At 41.6% G+C, this 19,535-nt stretch overlaps 1 protein-coding gene across 1 annotated transcript in view; it reads right to left on the reverse strand.

The window, feature by feature from the left end:
• Syne1 (spectrin repeat containing nuclear envelope protein 1) overlaps positions 1–19,535 on the reverse strand; it is a 385,765-nt gene that overhangs the window by 54,801 nt on the left and 311,429 nt on the right. Inside the window, exons 118-125 of the mRNA XM_042700560.1 lie at positions 18,843–19,025; positions 18,134–18,280; positions 15,415–15,569; positions 14,098–14,245; positions 10,698–10,792; positions 8,536–8,770; positions 4,866–5,060; positions 2,224–2,349 (exon numbers count right to left, since the gene is read on the reverse strand). Coding sequence (XP_042556494.1) covers positions 2,224–2,349; positions 4,866–5,060; positions 8,536–8,770; positions 10,698–10,792; positions 14,098–14,245; positions 15,415–15,569; positions 18,134–18,280; positions 18,843–19,025 — 1,284 coding nt within the window. The remainder of the gene's footprint in view (positions 1–2,223; positions 2,350–4,865; positions 5,061–8,535; positions 8,771–10,697; positions 10,793–14,097; positions 14,246–15,414; positions 15,570–18,133; positions 18,281–18,842; positions 19,026–19,535) is intronic.

The raw sequence follows: 19,535 nt of genomic DNA on the forward strand, positions 1-19,535 counted from the left end.
TTGCTGCTGAGGGTATTTTGGGAAAGAATAGCAGAGAGTTAGACTGAAATACATCCTTTCAATCTACCAGCTCAAAAGCAGGATATTTTTCAGATATTTTGGAGAATAAAAAAATCAGGACCCATAGTAACAGCACCTGGCTGAAAGATGGAAATGTCTACGCAAGTTAAAGGGGTGACGTTTCTCTGTATACTTTTAACTCTATTAAATTGTTATACAAACAAATATAAAGACTTTTTTCATATCAACTTGAATACCAGATTTAGTTTATGGATTATAAAGGAAATGCTAGCACTGGTATGGTGGGGCATTTCTGCAATCCCAGAACTCAGGGGCTGAGGCTGGACAACTGTGATTTAAAATGATCCTGAGCTAACATAGTGAGATGGAAGGAAGGAAGGAAGGAAGGAAGGAAGGAAAGGAAGGAGGGAGGGAGGGAGGGAGGGAGGGAGGAAGGAAGGAAGGAAGGAAGGAAGGAAGGAAGGAAGGAAGAGAAAGAGGGAGGGAGGGAGAGAAAAAAAGAAAGAAAGAAAGGAAAGAAAGAAATAAAGAAAGAAGAAAGAAAGAAAGGAAGGAAGGAAGGAAGGCAGGAAGGCAGGAAGGAAGGAAGGAAAGGAGGGAGGGAGGGAGGGAGGGAGGGAGGAAGGAAGGAAGGAAGGGAAAGAAGGAGGGAGGGAGAGAAAAAAAGAAAGAAAGGAAAGAAAGAAATAAAGAAAGAAGAAAGAAAGGAAGGAAGGAAAGAAGGAAGGAAGGAAGGAAAAACAGAGGGGGGGGAGGGAGGGAGGGACAGAAACAGAAACAGAAAGAGAGAGAAACAAACAATTTGATAATCAGAAACCAACTATTTCTGATTCTGTCTAACACATGTCAATCTGGTTTAAAAAATAGCCTCTAAATTCAGACAACTCTGATATTTACTAAGTTTGTAAAGCTATACTTCCAGAAACTTCAATATTTTAATCTCCAAAGAGAAATAACAGAATGACCTCATACCAACTGAAACCACACTGGTATAGTCACTAACTTGGCTAAAGAATCCTTAATGTCCATTCTTGGCAATCAGAAATGGTATTTTCGCAATAAAAAAAAGTCCAAAAACAGAAACCTTATTTAATATACTTCTTATAAATTTATGATCAGAGATTTAAAATAAATTCTTTTCAATTGTACGCTTCACATGCTTTTCTTTGGCAAAGATTCCCACTATGGCCTTAAAGTCATGGTTGCTCTACCTCAGTCTCCCAAGTGCTGAGATTACAAGTGTGCACTACCACACAGGCTACCACAGCAGGCTACCGCCACATACTTCTTAGTGTAATGCTTGCTCCAATAATTCATTCACTTAACATCCGTGCTGTAAAGTATTTTCCCTTCTATCATTGCTAATTCTATCTTTGTCATGTTCCGCAAGTACCTCTGGTAAAATTTTAAGCAGTGCAGCACTACTCCAGAACAATAATGTACAAATGACTCGGAGAGCCCAAGGAAATGCAGGATTTGACTAATGGTACTGTGAAATTCCTTTTGATCTGATCAGCACCCTGTTCCACAGAGAACTGCTGGTCAGGCTCTCTACCTCGCTGCACAGGTGTGCACTCAGGAAATCCTACAGCCACTAAATCATGCTGGCCCTCATAATCTCATAGTGCGGGAGCCGTCTGCATTACCTACTGACTTCCTTCCAAATAGGGTTGGAGTGCTGATCACAATCTTGCAGTAGTTACAGCCCTGAGTAATTGAAGGACTGGGTGACTACTTACATTGACTAAGGTCAGCTATTTTTCCTGCTTCCTTTGCCAAAGGGTCTGCGGGGCGGGCGGCAGGGCAGGGTGCATGCTCATCTCCGAGCCATGCTCATCTCGGTGCAATCCTTCTTTCTGTAGACTCGACTTCTACTAGAGTGATTGCTCCAATAGGGAGGCTTTGAAGAATTGCCATGATTGCCCTGGGTCTGGCTTTTGAATTTTTGTTTTAATGCTATGACTTAAATGTTCTTTTGCTTCCTTGGGGTTATCTCTACACAAGTCTATAATTTCACCCACTGCAAGAAATCAGCAAGGCAAATTGCAACCAAGAGCTGTTTGCCATAAAGGCATCCCCCAGGGCCTCAGATCCCCCTAGGAGCCATCGCAGGCATCTACGTGGGGACTGCTCCTGCGGGCGCTGCCCCGCATGGTACAGGGCACAGGGTGGGTGGCGGGCTCATCTCCATCCAGCGCTTACCTTGCACCGTATTTGCTCCGTGTGGAGCTCGTCATGGTGATCCGGGAGAGGCTGGGAAAGCTTCTTTTTGAAAGATCGGAGTTTCTCCAGAGAATCAGCTATTCCTTTCTCACAATTTTCCCAGTCCTAGACAGAAAGAGAAAGAAAGTGCATAGGTACAGTTTTCAGGATAAGATCCCAATTCAAGCCCAATTCAGTTACTTGTTAATGGTGTGGCTTTTATAAGCACATAAAGCTCTGGTTTTTCATTTCTCCTCTAAAACTATGAATAATGCAAACTGTAGCTATTGAAGAATTGCAAGGCGTGATGTCTTAAGTGGAAAAACATATGTATCACAAGTGTTAGACCTTGACTTTGAACCCCAGTATGGCCAAAAGTAGACCAATAAAGAAACAGACTTAGCTGGACACCAGTGGCTCATGCCTGTCATCCTACCTACTGAGGAGGCTGAGATCTAAGGATCATGATTCGAAGATAGCCCAGGCAGGAAAATCCATGAGACTTTTATCTCCAATTAATCACAGAAAATGCCAAAGTGGCCCTGTGGTTCAAGTGGTAGAGTGCTAGCCTTAAGCAAAAGGAGCTCAGGGACAGTGCCTAAAAGTTTGAGCTCCAAGACCAGCAGAACAAAACAAGTTTGCCACATAATGCCAAGTTCTCTGAAGATACTGCAAAATTGAACAACATCCTTGGTAAATTAGCACTTCCTGAAAGCTATCAGTACAAAGTCAATGGCCAATTATTGATTGAACACAAACAAGGTAAGCTACTTACTTTCTATGACAACATGAAAAGATGCCAGTGAATCAACAAGGAGGCAGGATAAGAAATAATGATATGTTTGGCAGACACATGTAGAGTAGTAGGTTGAAAGCTAAAAATTGGGAAACTGAGGTGAGGATACCCCCAAAATGAGGCTGCATATGCACAAAACTTTGGGTTCATAAATACTTCTGCAAGAAACAGGATGTAGCCTATTTATTCAGAGTAAAATATAGTCGAAGAGCAGTACAGTTCTCCTTTCCTAGGGTGAGTTTGACTGTGAATTTATAACCAAGTCTTTCATTACATGAATTATAAGCAAGAAACTTCGTATCATGGTCTGCAAACATCTGTTAAAATGGATATTTTATACATGATCCAGCAGACAGACAAGCAAAGGCAGTGACTCAGGCCTCAGAGTGGATTATGGCTTGGGAATATCTCCAAAAGTCACATCACACACACACACAAAAGAAAAATAGTATATGATTAACATATTCTTTATAGAGTTAGTCACAACACGTTTAAATCTCTTCCTCACAGCAAGACAAAGAAAAAAGAAATCAGGTATGTTATATTACTGATAAATTCTGCTATGTACAAATAATAGTAGTGCCTTATAGATGTCTTCTGATAGCTTTTTGATTGATTAGTTCCTATGCAGAAAGTAATACATTTTAAATAAAATTCATAGAATGATTGCATATACTTCAAGCAACAAAAAGCCCAAATATGTTCCATTAACTTGATTAATTCTCTTTGTCTAGACGACAAAGCACATTTAATAGATAATCATCTCAAAGTATTGGTGATTGCCAACATATATAAAACCTTATAATCTGTGTTCATTTTTTACTTAGTGCTCAGTATGTGCTACAATATTTGCTGTCATGATTATTGTACTACATTTTATTAGTATACTATATTATTATACTATTAGTATACTATTATTGTATTATTAGTATATTATTTTACTATTAGTATACTATATTATACTACATTTATTACTATATTATACTACATGTTATTATTATTTACTGTCATTATCTCATAATATTTTCACCATGGCCACATGAATGGAGGAGACAGAATTATATATCCACTGTACAAATAGAAAAAAACGAGATTTAGATAAGTTCTGCTTCTGCTAATCAAGTTGCTTGATTTAGTATGGTCTTCACTTGGGTTTATGTGAGTTTAGGGTCAGGCTCTTTTTCAAATGATGATTTAATGATACTATGATATAAAGAATGTAGTGAGAATGAGCAGCTTCTTATGGGAGATGAGGATGAACCCAGGCAAGCATTTTGCCACCAAGCTCCATCTCTGATCCTATGGATAAATCTAAGATTTTCTTATTGAAAGATCAGTATTCAAATGATGCCCAACTTAGGGTTTAATATACCTCCTGGAGATTTTATTACAAAGGAACCTGCTTGGATAAACCAAGACGACTGGAGAATATCTTTTTTGGCATTGTTTTTCCTCCTGCTATAAAAATAAAAGATATCAATCTTGAAACGCATTTTAGAGTCTTAAGTTAGGGAGTGGAACCTACTCATTGAATTTCGGTCTGGCTTTATAAAGTCATCACATAGTTGAAGGCTTAGCAGTGGCCATTAATCAGAAGAACTCAGAGCTTGGATGGCCTTATTAGAGTTTAAATTACTTTGCTTGGGGATTTTCCTGAAAGATAAAGCGCTAAAACTTGGAAAACTTTTCCAGTTCATGCAAGATAGGACAAAGTCTTAAATAAGAAACAGAGGATCACAATCCTGCGAGGTATTTATTGCTCAATGATCCTGCAAGGTTGGTTTTGCAGGAAGATAAGGAGAGGAAATAGCACAAGTATTACAAGGGCTGCTTTCCCAGCGCTTACTTTCAACAAGAAGGCCAGCTTTTTCTTCTGCGTGTCCAGACTCATGCTGGCTGACCTCCACTTCTCTTGGATTTCGGTGAGCTCGGCCTGCAGGGAGGCCTCTGCTGCGCTGTCGGCGGAGAGCAGGAGCTGCTTGGCGGCCTCCACGGTCAGGATGTAGCTTCCTTGGTGCCTCAGGAACACCTTCTCCTTGAACTGAAAGACACCACCATCATCACACCATCATCACACCATCTTCACACCATCATCACACCATCATCACACCATCTTCACACCATCTTCACACCATCATCACACCATCTTCACACCATCTTCACACCATCATCACACCATCTTCACACCATCATCACACCATCTTCACACCATCTTCACACCATCATCACACCATCATCACACCATCTTCACACCATCTTCACACCATCTTCACACCATCTTCACACCATCATCACACCATCTTCACACCATCATCACACCATCATCACACCATCATCACACCATCATCACACCATCTTCACACCATCATCACACCATCTTCACACCATCTTCACACCACCATCACACCATCTTCACACCATCATCACAACATCATCACACCATCATCACACCATCATCACACCATCTTCACACCATCTTCACACCATCATCACACCATCTTCACACCATCATCACACCATCATCACACCATCTTCACACCATCATCACACCACCTCCTCCCCACCACTTCCCTATTCTGTCTTTATTTTTATTTCCATACATTTTTATTTGTTTTATTATCTTTGAGTAGTTGTACAAAAAGGTTTCAATTCAAAAAACTCCGGTCTATGAGCACAATGTGTTTTAGCAATGTTACCCCTTCCATGGTTCTCCTCCATCTTTCCCAACTCCAACTCCACCTATACCCTCATCAGATTTTGTGTGTGTGTATTCCAGTCCTGGGCCTTGAACTGCTGTCCCTGAGCTGTTTTGCTCAAGGCTAGCACTCTACCAATTGAACCACAGCTCCACGTCTGGCTTTTTGCTGGTTAATTGGAGATCAAGGTCTCATGGACTTTCTTGCTCAGGCTGGGCTTTGAACCACAGTCCACAGATCTCAGCCTCCTGAGTAGCTGGGATTACAGACATGAGCCACTGGTACCAAGTGAATAGCTTTAATTAACCCTCATATATAGCATGTACGCTTCATCAGCAAGCATTCATTTACTGAGCTGCTACATTATGTATGAATGAACAGTGTCTAAAATGAATGAGAACTCAGGGAGAGACTTCTTTTCTGCCCTCCAGTTAAATATACTCATGATACAACATGAAACCTGTTATCTAAAAGACCAACATCCGGGGAACACAGAGGGACACAGTGTAGGGTGGGCACGCTGAGCGTCTTCCTCAGAGTGGTAAATGCTGAACGAGAGTTTACAAAACATACAGTGTGACCTGATTAAGAAGGTGTAAGGTCCGCTCCTGAATGGCTAGCAGACTCCACCCTCCTCGCAGCAAAGTCTCCACCCAGTACCTGCATTACCTAGGCAACTGGGACACCTGGGAGAAGTCACATCTGCAGCCGCGGAGGTCACATCTGAATTTGATGTGGCCACACCTTTCTCCGCCCATACCCTAGATAAGGCCTAGCCCAGGCCCAGACTCTCTCTCTCTGTTCTTTTCTTGCTCTCTCTGCTCTCTCTGCTCTTTTCTAGCTCTTTTCTCTCTCTTTCCTTTCTTTCCTCTTTCTTTTGCCAGCCACGTGGAGTGCCACCCTTGCCTGGTCCCAGCAGGTCTACTGAATAAACCTAGCCCTTACCTGAATACCACGTGAGTGCTGTTGTTCTTACTCGGATACCTCTTTTTAAAAACCTAACAGAAGGGATGAGAGAGCTCACACCTGTAATCCCAGCTGCTCAGGAGGCTGAGATCTGAGAATTGCAGTTCAAAGCCAGCCTGGGTAAGAAAATTCCATGAGACTCTTATCTACAATTAACTACCAAAAAGTTGGAAATGGAGCTGGAGCTCAAAGTGGGAGAGAGCAGCTAGCCTTGAATATGAAGGTCAGGGACAGTGCCCAGGTCCTACAAGCCCCAGGACACACAACAAAAGTGTGGCCTTCTGTGGCTGGAGTAAGGAACACATTCAAGATGGCAGAAGATGAGACACAGCATGTTTTCACAGGAATTTGGGGTTTCTTGCTTGTTGTTGTTCTGTTTATTGTTCTTCTTGTTGTTCAGCTTTCTGTTTGGTTTTGAGACAGTCTTGCACTGGGAGCCCAGGCTGTTTGGGAAGCTGTTGGTCAGACACCTGAGAGCTGGGATTATAGACACTACCATTTCCAGCTAGGGATTTGGCTCTTATGGTAAATATGACAGATGCCATGAGGAATAACATGAAGCAGGAAAGGGTAATATGTTTGTACTTGAACTCAGGGCCTTTCAGTCTTGCTTGGCTTTTTCACTCAAGGTTGGTGTTCTACCACTTGAGCCATCTCCACTTCTAGCTTTTTGCTGGCCAATTGGAAATGAGACTCTCTCAGATTAGCCTTGCAACCAGGACCATCAGATCTGGAAGGCCTGAGTAGCTTCTGAATAACTAGGATTATGAGTGTGGAGAGCACCCAGCAGAATAATCTTCTTCCCCCCAATACCAGGGCTTGAACTCAGGGCCTTGTGCTCTTTCTAGTTGGTGTCTTTTTCTGCTCAAGGCTGGTACTCTTCCACTTGAGCCACACCTCCACTTCTGGATTAAAGTTTTAACATCACACTTATCAGTGGAGTAGGAAGGGGGATGGAAGGAGGACGTGTACTGGATATGCTGACAGGTTAGAAGGTGCCTACCTACCCCGCAGAGAAATCCTGGGAGACTCTTGAAAGTGATGGCTACAGACTTGTGTTAGATGAGACAGGGGGGAGTGGCGCCAAGGGAGAGAAGAGCTCTTTGATGGCTCACAAATTCCTACACAGATAGTCCAGAGAGCTTATGAGGGCCCTTCCTGAGGCTGAGGACACAAGATACTGGGGACGTTCGACCCAGAGCTCACAGCCTTTGTGGAGAGCCACAGGGTCCAGTCCCTCTGCCATGCACACAGATACAAATGTGACAGGCAGTTGGGATACATGGGTAAGAAACCTCAGCAGGTGAATGAATGTGACCAGAGGATTCCAACTTGCCCCATCTCTGCTAGCAGTGGCATGTGGAAGCCATTTCTGCAGAAGAGTTCACTTAGGGGAAATGAAGAGGGAGAAACCTATGCACAGGATGCTGCGTTAGAGGAAGATGAGAGCATTTGGGGAAGGAGAGAGGTTTGTGTCTCATGAGCTGTAAGACCCCAATTCCCAGGCTGGTGAGAATATAGGGTGGCTGGGAAAAACAAAAACAAAGAGCTCATGTACCTCTAGCCCTGCTTTCTTTCCTGGAGTGCTTACTCTCAATGTGTAAACTGCTTCCAAGTCACATTCATATAATCAGTGCAAAATCTCCCTTCCTGGCCACTGCCTTGCTTTCCACATGGAGCTGCAAGCCATAGCCGTGGAAAGTGAATTGCAACACAACCGTTTTGCGTATTTCCCTTGACGATGCAGAACAACGTTTGTCCCAATTCCAGGCGACTGACTCCAGTCCTGCAGAGCAGAGGTGCGGGCGGTGGAGATACAGAAAAGGGTTGAGGGACGGTGCTCATGCATCCTACCTGCACTTCATCATGGAGGGCCCTCACTTGCTGCAGTGGTATGGGGATGCTCCCCAGACCGCTCAGAGGAAGATAGGACACTTCCACCAGCCATTTCCGGAGCTTCTCCACCATCTCCCTGTAGCGTTGCCACTGGCGAATCTGGCTGTCAATGATCCCGCGCCTCTGCTGAGCCCTGCGAATCACTCCCTGCCACTGATGACTGAGGAGCGTCAACTTCTGGTTGAACTCGTCCCTGCAGAAGAAAGAATCACACAATAAGTAACCACCATCCAGGATCAAGCTTCTTGATTAGCCAAGGTGCACATTCTCTACCATCGCAAGCCAGGAGATGTGAAAGAAGACAACAAATTGCAAATGCTACTTAATGATCTGCCACTAGGTCTATTGCAAATAATCTAAAGCATTAGACTATTGGTGTTGACAAATGGGAGACGTCTGCATGTCTCAGCATGGGTGAAAACAAATGTAGGTCAAAGTCACTGTCCTGTTGAGTGTGAGAAAGGAGGAGGATAAAGCAATCAACTGGAACCTAGATGCGTGAGCTTCACGGCATTTCTTTGAAGTTGTGAACATCTGTCAACTACAAAAATGTGGAATGTCAGAATTGGAAACATGAGAAGAGCTAGAGCATGAGCAGATCCACGCATATTGCTTTGTATTCCAAGTAAGCATCTGGGGTCTCTTTGGAGCCCTGGTCTTTGCTGTGTGCAATCGAGCTGTCGTAAGCTACCTGCCATCTTGGGAATATATCTCTTTCGGCCAAAGCTCTACAAAATAAACCTCACAAATTAATTTCTTGAACACAAATACATTTGTCATCTGGAACCTTCCCATTGTCAACAGACGCTAAACTGATTTTTCTTTTTTCATGTGCAACTTTAAAAACTCTTTGTCTTCATGTCCAACTTTCCCATTTTCATGTCTTTGGTGCTTTTTTCCAAAATGTAACAGTTTAAGATTTAATAGATGTTGGCTTGTGAAGAAATTCTAAATTTTGTTTTACTAAATGACTTGGATATTTATGATATTGTTAGGGAGTTGGCTGAAGGATAGTAAAATAAAAGATGAAAGTTAATTACATTTAAAACAAAAGTTAATTGCATTTGAATTTGTTTACTTTTGAGAGCCTTAAATTTTCAGTAGGCTTCACATTTAAGTCTGGCTTGCTTAGAATAGAATAAATATGACATCACATTGTATTTTTCCAAACTTAACTAAGAAAATCTTTCATGTACTTCCAAAAACATATCCACTTAAAACTAGAACTGCTTCCAAAACATGAAAAGCAAAATTTTCCATAAAACTGATTTATTTTCATATATCTTGCAAATATATTAATTATAATCCCAACTACTGTCCCGAAACGTGGGAAAAGTGTTCAAGTATAATAAAACAAGTGGGGTAAATTCTTCAGCGATAAACATGGAGACTGATGAGATAAACACAATTTCCTTTCTAGGAAATGTAAATACCATTAAAGAAACTGCCATTTTGCCTGCTGAAAAATCTAAGAGAAGAGAGACTGTGTTTGCTAGATAATTGTTCACAACAGTAAAGAGGAAGAAGTATCTCAGGTTGGATGCAGTGGATTTAAGTTGGAAAGCCATTTTCAAACCTGGAGGATATAGCCCAGTCCAGGGATGCTGGATGGTGTAAATGCAGAACTGACTACTCCCAACACAGGAGCATGAAGCTTGACTCAGTGGTCACTGAGTTCCATGACCTTGGTCAAATCTGTTCATATTTGTGGGCTCAGGTCTTTCATGTCTAAATCAGCGACCTGGACTAGTGATGTCTATGCTCCTTTGAGGATACAATTGCTGTAATTGCATGAGAATATTAGAAGCATCTGTTTACAAACCGCGCATACAATTCATTCGGATCTATTCATTAATTCCACTTCTTACCGATGACTAGCAAAGGTTGGCTAGGTGATTTCCAATTACCCTCTGTCCTTCATATCATATAATAGCAGTTCTCTACAAAGATTCAATGCTCACTCATTTCCGAGATTTGGACAAGCCTTTCCTTCCAATTATTAAGACTCTATGATAGTACAATTGCCTTAGGAAGATTGGATAGATGCCTTCTAATCACATTAAAAAGAAAATGACTAATTTGCTGCAACCTTTCTTCATAATAATTTATCAAAGACTTACCTGTCATCAACTTGACCTTGTTCTAGAAGACGCTGCCCATCAACAATGATTGAGTGCAGAATCTGCTGACGACTGAACATCTCAGCTTGAAATAACTATAATTGAGAGAGAGAGAGAGAGAGAGAGAAAGAGAGAGAGAGTGCACACTTATTTAGAGTCCTTAATTAACTGAAAACGTTTCTCATTTTAACAAGGTGATTAAAAAGTACTGGGATGTATGTTAAGTCTGCAGTGGAGGAATAATGTTTTTAAAAAATCATCAGTTAAGATAGGTTTGCAATGGTGTAATGCTTTTAAACAACTCACTCATAGTTTAACAAAATGAATGCCAGCAAGTTGAAACCTGTGTTGTCATGAGAAGAGGAGGTCAATGGGAGAGGGGGTGGCAAACGGAGGGGGTGGTGGGCAAATACAGTCACTCTACTTAATGTGCATATATGAAAATGGAACCCGGAAACTTGAGGGGGTGGGGCGAGACGGAGGGGCATGATAGAAGGGTGGCCTTCCTCCTGATGTACCGTACTCCTAAGCTGACACGTTGCATTGAAACTCTTCTGTGCAACTCCTTAAGGATAATAAAAACAGTATTAGGGGCTGGGAAGGTGGCTCAGTGGTAGAGCGCTTGCCTCGCATGCATGAGGCCCTGGGTTCGATTCCTCAGCACCACATAAGCAAAAAGGAAAAAAAAAGCCGGAAGTGGTGCTGTGGCTCAAGTGATAGAGCGCTAGCCTTGAGCTGAAGAGCTGAGGGACAGCGCCCAGACCCAGAGGTCAGGCCCCATGACCGAACCCAAAATAAATAAATAAATAAATAATAAAAAACAGTATTAAATGAGCCAGACTGAAAGGAAAGTCTGGTTAGGAATTTATAAAACCAAGTGACTAAACCAAGTATGCTTACCTGTCCATCTTTTCTTTCAAAAGCAAGGAATGAGTAAGTTAATGTACAAATTTGTGTTCTGATTTTTTTTTTGTCCACGCTGTTTTTTAATGTAACTAGGTTAGTAAAATTATTTCTCTAATAAAGAAATAATGGCTCAGTGTGGTAAATCTCCTGCTACTATAGCATGAGATCCTGAGACCTATGGCGAACAGTGAAGAAATTAGTCAAAATAATAAATTAAAAATAAATTAAAAAGTCTCTTAAATTATTTCTGGCTTTTTCCTTTAGAAATGGATGGGCGCTTACTTTGAGCAGGCTGACCATGAACTCCCAGGTTCGTGAAGTCCTCCTGCCTCCCCTATCTGAGTAGCAGAGACAACTGCATCAGGCCACCCTGCAAACGGCTTTACTGCAGTATAACTCACCTGCCATTCGATCCACACAAGTCACATGTCTGATTTGAGCTAGAGGTGTAATTCAAGTGGTAGAGCATTTGTCCAGCAAGCATGAGACCCTGACTTCAAACCCTAGTACTGCCAGATAATAAATGAAAAAATAAAGGCTGGATTTAATAGTCTTAATTCTATTTCCTACTTGTACAACCATCATCATGTTTCAATTATGGAACATTTTCACCAGGCCCCAAACAAACTCTGGACTCATTACAAACCATTCCATATTCCCTCTCAATGAGCACCCTGAGCAAATACTCCTCTCTGTGTTTCTACGCCTGGATTGCCAAATCCAGGTGTTTCACCTAAGTAGAATCATGCAACATGTCGTCACTTGGGACTTTTTTTTTTGGGTCCAATCGTGGGGCCTGAACTCTGGGCCTGGGTGCTGTCCCTCAGCTCTTCAGCTCAAGGCTAGCACTCTACCACTTGAGCTACAAGGCCACTTCTGGCTTTTTTTCTTTTTGCTTACATGGTGCTGAGGAATCGAACCCAGGGCCTCAGGCATGCAAGGCAAGCGCTCTACCACTGAGCCACCTTCCCAGCCCCTTGGGACTTTTTTACTTGGGGTCATGTTCTCAAGGCTCAGCCACATTACAGTGTGTACAAGTGTATGATTCTCTTTTAGGGCTGAATTATATTCCATTAATTGGTAGCATTTGTTTGTTTTTGCTTTGTTTGGAGACAGGGTGTCACAGTAGAGCCCAGGCTAGCCTCAAGCTCTCTATTCTCCTGACTCAAGAGCTGGCCTTATAGGTATGCGCTACTATGCCTACTTCATAAAATATCATTTATCCATTCATCAGTTGGTGGACATCTGAATTGCTTCCATGTTTGCCTGCTATCATTTATAACATTATGAACAATGTGAACAGTGCACTTGAATGAGGTTTTGAGTGGACTCGTGCTCATTCATCTTGAGGATATAATAACATATAAATAAAGACACACACACACACACACACACACACACACACACACACACACACATATATACACTCATACACACATGTATACAAACATATACTCATATATATGTACACATACATATTAATTTAAATGTATATATACTCATATATATATGTATACATACATATTAACTTAAATGTACATACTCATATATATGTACCCATATATATACATATATATAGTCATATCTATATAGGTATGAACATAAAGAAGGGGTGGGACTTCTAGGTTTCTTGGTAATTGCGTTGAGCACTTTGAGGAACTGCCAAAGTATCTTTCAAAGTAGACTTTTCCATTCTGCATTCCCATCAGCAGCGGTTCTCTATTTCCCCTGTCACCATCCCAGTGGCATGAATTGAGCCTCATAATGGTCCCTCATTGGTCAATTCAGAACAATTAGATCTAACGATATCTCACAATTTTTTAGTTCCTTTTAAAAAATGCAGCAAAATGATTTAGCCAGTATTTATTAGTCATGCTCTGGTTCGTATTTTTCTCTACTCTTGGATAAGTCTTTTATCTCCAGTTCATGTATTTCATTGTCTCTCTGTCTCTCTCTTTCTGTCTTTTCTTTTGTTTGGAAGCCCTGGTCATTGGAATCTAGGTTTCCACAGGTGCTTTCCCATAAAAATTCAATTTTATCAAGAGGTATACCTAGAGATATTTGATAATTTGATTTTCTGGTATAACATTCATATTTACTTTTTAAAAGAACAAACAATATTCCTGTACCAAAGACTTTGCTTTTAATCAAAGTATAGTCTCTCAAGTGATTCACCTTAAACCACATAACTCTCTCCACTCCTTCTTCCCTTCCCCAGGAAGTAGCTTTGAACCCCAATTCAGGCACGACTCATTGCATTGTGTTATTGATGGTGGCCAGCCATGACTGAATAAGTATGAATGAGTACAAAGAAGAGAACTGGACCAATTGTAACCAAGGCTTCACAATCTCAGGCTCACGCAGGGAAGCAGAAATGACACACTGGTTGAGCAGGCAGGGAGCAAAATTTTATATTTCCTGCATGACATTTGACAGGGTCTTGAAAAACTCCTTCACTTTCCTTGTCATCCTGAAGACTACTAACAGAACTCACCTCATGTGCTCTCTGCTGTTCCAGAAGATGCTGGAAATTGCCAGAAATCTCCACTGCTAATTTTTTCTCTGTTTGAACCAGGAATTCCATCCACGTTTCACATTTTTCCAGGAAAGTCTGATGCTGTAGCAGAAATGACTGCAACTTGCTGAAACCAGGACAAAAGGACCAGGAATGACAATTTATTTTTCCTCCTATCTCTGGTGTATAAAACTAGACTAAATATTTTCCACCTCCAATCCTATGAACCACAACAAAGTATTCATGTTGACAAAACATAAGCTTTTTTAAAAAGCTTAAAAAGTAAAAAGTTTACAATATTACATTTTTAAATGATGCAAATTATGTACATCCTTGGAATATAATCTTACTTAAAAGCAAGCAGAGCTCAAGCTCTTGAGTTCAAGCCCTAAATTGTATACAAATAAACAACAAAAACACCATATACTCGTGTATATGTTTAATAAACACTGGTAAATTATTTTATCATTTGAGTTTCCACTTTCAGTTCAAATGCTGTCAGTTCCTGGGAGGTCTTAGAATTTAAAAATATATAAAATTCTATTCTATTTATATGCTGTAGTTGGAAGTATCCCCGTCAGTTCCTGGGAGGTCTTAGAATTTAAAAATATATAAAATTCTATTCTATTTATATGCTGTAGTTGGAAGTATCCCCGTCAAAAACTAGAATTGACATTTAATGGCCAATGAGCTGGTAGTATGAATAGAGTTTTAAGAGCTGATTAGACCCTGAGGATTCTCCATTCATGAATGGTGTTAAACTATTGGCTCTCTAGTCCTTTAGCTTTCTTCCATGTGAGGATTTGGGGTTTTTTTTCTTTTTTCTTTCTTTCTCTCTCTCTTTCTTTTTTTCTTATTTTCTTTCCTTTTGTTGGTAATGGGGCTTGAACTCTGAGCCTGGGCATTGTCCCTGAGTTTTTCCGCCCAAGGCTAGTGCGCTAAACTATAAGCCATAGCTCTTCATCCAGTTTTCTGATGGTTAAATGGGCTGGCTTTGAACAGTGATCCTCAAATCTCAGCCTCCTGAGTAGCTAGGATTACAGGCATGAACCAGCAGTGCTCAGCTAAAGGGTTTCTCCTTTCTGGAGAATAGAGAAGAAGGCGCCATCTTGGAGGCAGAAATTAACCCTCACTAAGCAACCAAATCTGCTGAAAACTTGACCTTGGACTTCCTTGACCCCAGTACCATGACCAAATGAATTTCTTTTTTTTTTTTAGCAACCCAGTCTTTGCTGCTTTGTCACAGCAGAACTAAACAAAGGCAACTGGAGTAAATGACCAAAGTATCTTCTTTACCTAAATCTCTCTGTGGTCTGAGAAGAGACCAGAGACCAGTGGCGGTTCAGATTCTGCATCCTTTTGATTTCCTTATCGTTCAGGGGTAGCCGGTATCCCAGCTCATTGAGGCGGTCTAAGTCTGGAGCCATGCTGCTGAATTTTAACATCTGTCCCTGTAAGTAAGAGAAGCAGGCTGGATTAAGAGAAATAAGCAGAAAAGGCACAGTGAATGCACACAGTGAATCCCTGATTTCAGGAAGAAGTGGCTTGGTGGTCTGCCATGCACATGTGGACTACTTACAATCTCCAGAGAACAAATTCAGATCAGCTGACTCCCCTCTTCAGCTCACACTGACACCAGGTGACCTGGTGTCTTTCGTTGGGTGCTAGCGGTTTGCATGTATCTTCGATTACCACGTTCTATTTACTCAGCTAAAAATCATGATGATGACCTGATATTTAATGCACCCATTCTGATCTGCTTCCTTCTTATTCAACAACATAGCTCTTCTCTCAACCAAACAACACCGTGGCAGATTTACAAATAATCTCTCATTTTATCCCCAAAACAATCCCAACATGTAAATTCCACTGTTTTTCCCCCTCCCCAAAATATTTTTGTTCACACATGAATACAAAACTGTATGAAAATCTGTTCATGGAAACAGTACTTATAATATCAAAACCTAAACAGAAGAATTAAGTTCAATGGAGGACTGTGCCATCCTTTAAACAATAAGTTAGCTGTGTATGGATGAACCAGAGAAAATAGCATGGTATAAATAATATCTATACTTTAATAAATGCTTTAGTAAATGACAAATGGGACATATTGATGCTTTATCTTCTATTCATCTGTAAAATGTTGAAAAACATTTGAATATATTATACACGAAGAACAGAAAAAAAATTAATTTGAATTTGGGTTTTGTATATTGTGAATATTTGCATCTTCCAAAGTAACACATGATATATCCATTTTGGAAACGCCAATAAATTAATAAATAAAAAGCTCAAGAAAAGCCTAATGGAAGTCTTACAGGAAAAAAAGAGGACTGAGATGAAGTAAATGGCCACACGGTAAGGGGTAGAGAAGAAGCTGTGGTTGGGCTCTTGCTAGCTAGAGGACAATTTCACTGGAGGCTCGAAACAACCTCTCATTCTCTTAAGAGCTTCTGTTTTAGGTCCTTGTCTCCAATCTCAATGTTGGTGCTCAACCAGCAGAGCAGTCTGTGGTTTCTGACCCCTTCCTCCTCCCACGGGAGACAAAGCTGTCAGCTCCACCCCTGCTCAGGTGCGTTCTCATCTCCATCTTGGGAGCTGGCAGAGGAAGGAGATACCATCAGAGACCTCTGCCTCAGTGTGTGTTTCTCTCTGAACACATTCTGCAAAAGGCTCAGACCCCTAATGGAGAAATGGGAGCTTCTCACTGACAAAAGCCGAACTCAATCTAGATGGTCAGGTTTTCATGAGGGGAGAAACACCCTGGCCTTTCTGCTGGTGCGTTTACAGGGAGACGCACACAGTAGGCATGGAGGACTCACAGGAACATATCTGAACAACAGGATACGGCAGGATAGAAAGATGATAGATTACTTTTATGAAAATGTGTCGCTGGCAAGCAAGGCCTGCCCTGGACACGTGGTAGAGGCTCTCCCACGAGAGAGACTGTGAACAGCATGGCCAGAGGCTTACCCTCTTCAGAGGAGAGGGGTCTGAGGGTACCGGAAAGGAGAAACACCAAAAGCCCCAAGCTGCAAAGCAATGTGGCAGGAAGGGGAGACGGACAGCACTCAGGAAGAGCAGCCCAGATAAGGTGGGGAGCAGGCGGTGCTGACCTCCGCTGGCTACCTGGGTCTTTATGCCAAGCAAAGGGAACCCCTGGAGGGTGACCCACCGGGACCCGTGATAAAATGCGTATGATTTCTTTTATGTATTGTGCCGATTTAAAAATAGTTCATAATTTAGCAAAATCTTTTTTTTTCTTTTTAAAAAGTTATTAGTATTCTTCTTTTGGCAGTAGTAGAGTTCGAACTCAGGGCCTCAGGCTTGCTAGACAGCACGCTACCATTTTAGCCACTCCTCTAGTCTCGATGTTATTAATACTGTTCAAAGACAAATCATGATTTTATATGTATGTATATATATAAATATATTAAATATAAGTAAAATATATAACATAATACATATATAAACATTTGATTATATATATAATATACAATAAATATCTAATACATATGAATATATATTAATATAATAAATAAAATGTATAATATAATATATATATAATCATAGTTATACAGTACAATGTGATGTCTTAGTGTATGGCTACAAAACGAAATGCCTGGATAAAAGTAACTGAGCAATACTTGTTGGACAATGATCATTCTGGCAGGGGTTGAGGGTGGAGGAGGGGCCACACAGGAGGCTGTGTGGTCAGACAGATGGGGCAGGTTCCACTGGGAGTGAAGGACGCTAGAGATGGAGCTACAGAGGTAATGATGCAGGTAGCGAGGGGCTGGGCCAGGGGCTGCCTGGAGGTATGAGATGGTTTCTAGGGCACAGCAAATGGCTACTGCTGATGGCCAACACACAGTTCTTTGCTTTCAGCTGGCAGAGCTGAGCGAGTTGCATGGAGCCAGAGAGGAAGGAGGTCTAAACACGCCAGTGGCGGGTTGTTCTTATCATTCTGAGGAGAGAAGATGGAGAGCTGGGATGAGGGTGTGCGCGCACCTACCTTCAGCTCCTCCATCCTTCCCTGGATGGTGGAGAGGTCTGCTGAGTGGCTGGGGTCCTGTGCTTGAAGCGTTTCCTCTGCCTCCACAGTCCAGCCCTCCAGAGCCTCTAGACTCTCCGCAAAGGTTTCGTAGTCAACAACTCCAGCCTTTATTATACAAGGAAACAGAGATCTGACTGAGATGAACGTTTTAATGAAATGTGGCAAAAAAAAGCACATAGATAAGGAAATTGCTTTTGCAATCTTGTATGGACTGGCCATTTGCAGGATACTGTTCCTAAAAGAACAAGGTGAGGATGGTATAAATTTTCTTTTCCCCACTGATATAATTTGTCTAAAGGGTAAGCATTATTTCTTCCTGCCATTGACAGCCAAGTAAAGTTATTCTGAAATACATTGTGAAATGTCTTTATAGTGCTTATAAAAAGCTGTTAATGAAATACGTGCATGTTGATATGAATAGTGAAGCCACTCAGTATTTTGTAAGTTGGAGACAGACCACAGAGGCAGGCATAAAATCACTTCTCCAAAGTGATTTTAGCATGATGCTGTAGAGAATAAGCCAGCTCTGCCCCATCCCCACGGGCCCCATGTTTGTCTGTGCTCTTGAAGGAGCTTAGGCTCACTGATGAATACTCTGTGTCCTTTGTCTATGTCTGACATCACGAAACAGCCCTTAGCTAACACACCCTGACCGTGAGCTGAGTACCTGCAGCGTCTTCTGCTGCTTGTCCAGGGCCTGCTCCAGGGCACGCAATTGCTGACTCAAGCACAGCTGGTCGGACTGGATGGCTGCGGAGGCTGAGGGATCCACTTGCTGCTTGAGTTGCTCTCCCAGCTCTTGGAGAACAAAAAGGGAATCCTTGGTTGTCCCTAGTCCTTTGAGGAGGTCCTACAGGAGATGAGAAGATACCATCACGAAACAAGGTGGTACGTATACTCTTCAGCATCATCAGTAAAGGGCAAAGGAACACACATGTAGATATGACAGGCAATTCTTTCCCTTCTTTTGTTTTTGAGACACACTCTGACTATGTAGTCCAAGATGGCCTCGAACTCATGACCCTTCTGCCTCTTTCCTCCTAAGGGTCGGGATTGAACTCATGTGCCACCACACTTGGCTATATATACACAATTCTGTTATTCTTTGCCTATACAGGGAATGGTTTAAAGGCTTCATTCTTGCTTAGATTGCTTGCTCAGATGATGCTCTACCACTTGAGCTAAACCTTCAACATGAATTTTTGCTGGTTATATTAGAGATGGAGTCTGGTGGACTTTCCTGCCTGGCTGATTTTGAACTGCAGTCCTCCAGACCTCTGCCTCTTAAGTACACAGGATTATGTGTGAGCCACCAAAACTTGACAATGTAGAAATTCTTGTCAAATTATTACAGTAAAAA

This window comes from Dipodomys spectabilis, unplaced genomic scaffold, assembly GCF_019054845.1.
Source record: "Dipodomys spectabilis isolate Male_0828 unplaced genomic scaffold, ASM1905484v1 ptg000001l, whole genome shotgun sequence".
Classification (NCBI taxonomy): domain Eukaryota; kingdom Metazoa; phylum Chordata; class Mammalia; order Rodentia; family Heteromyidae; genus Dipodomys; species Dipodomys spectabilis.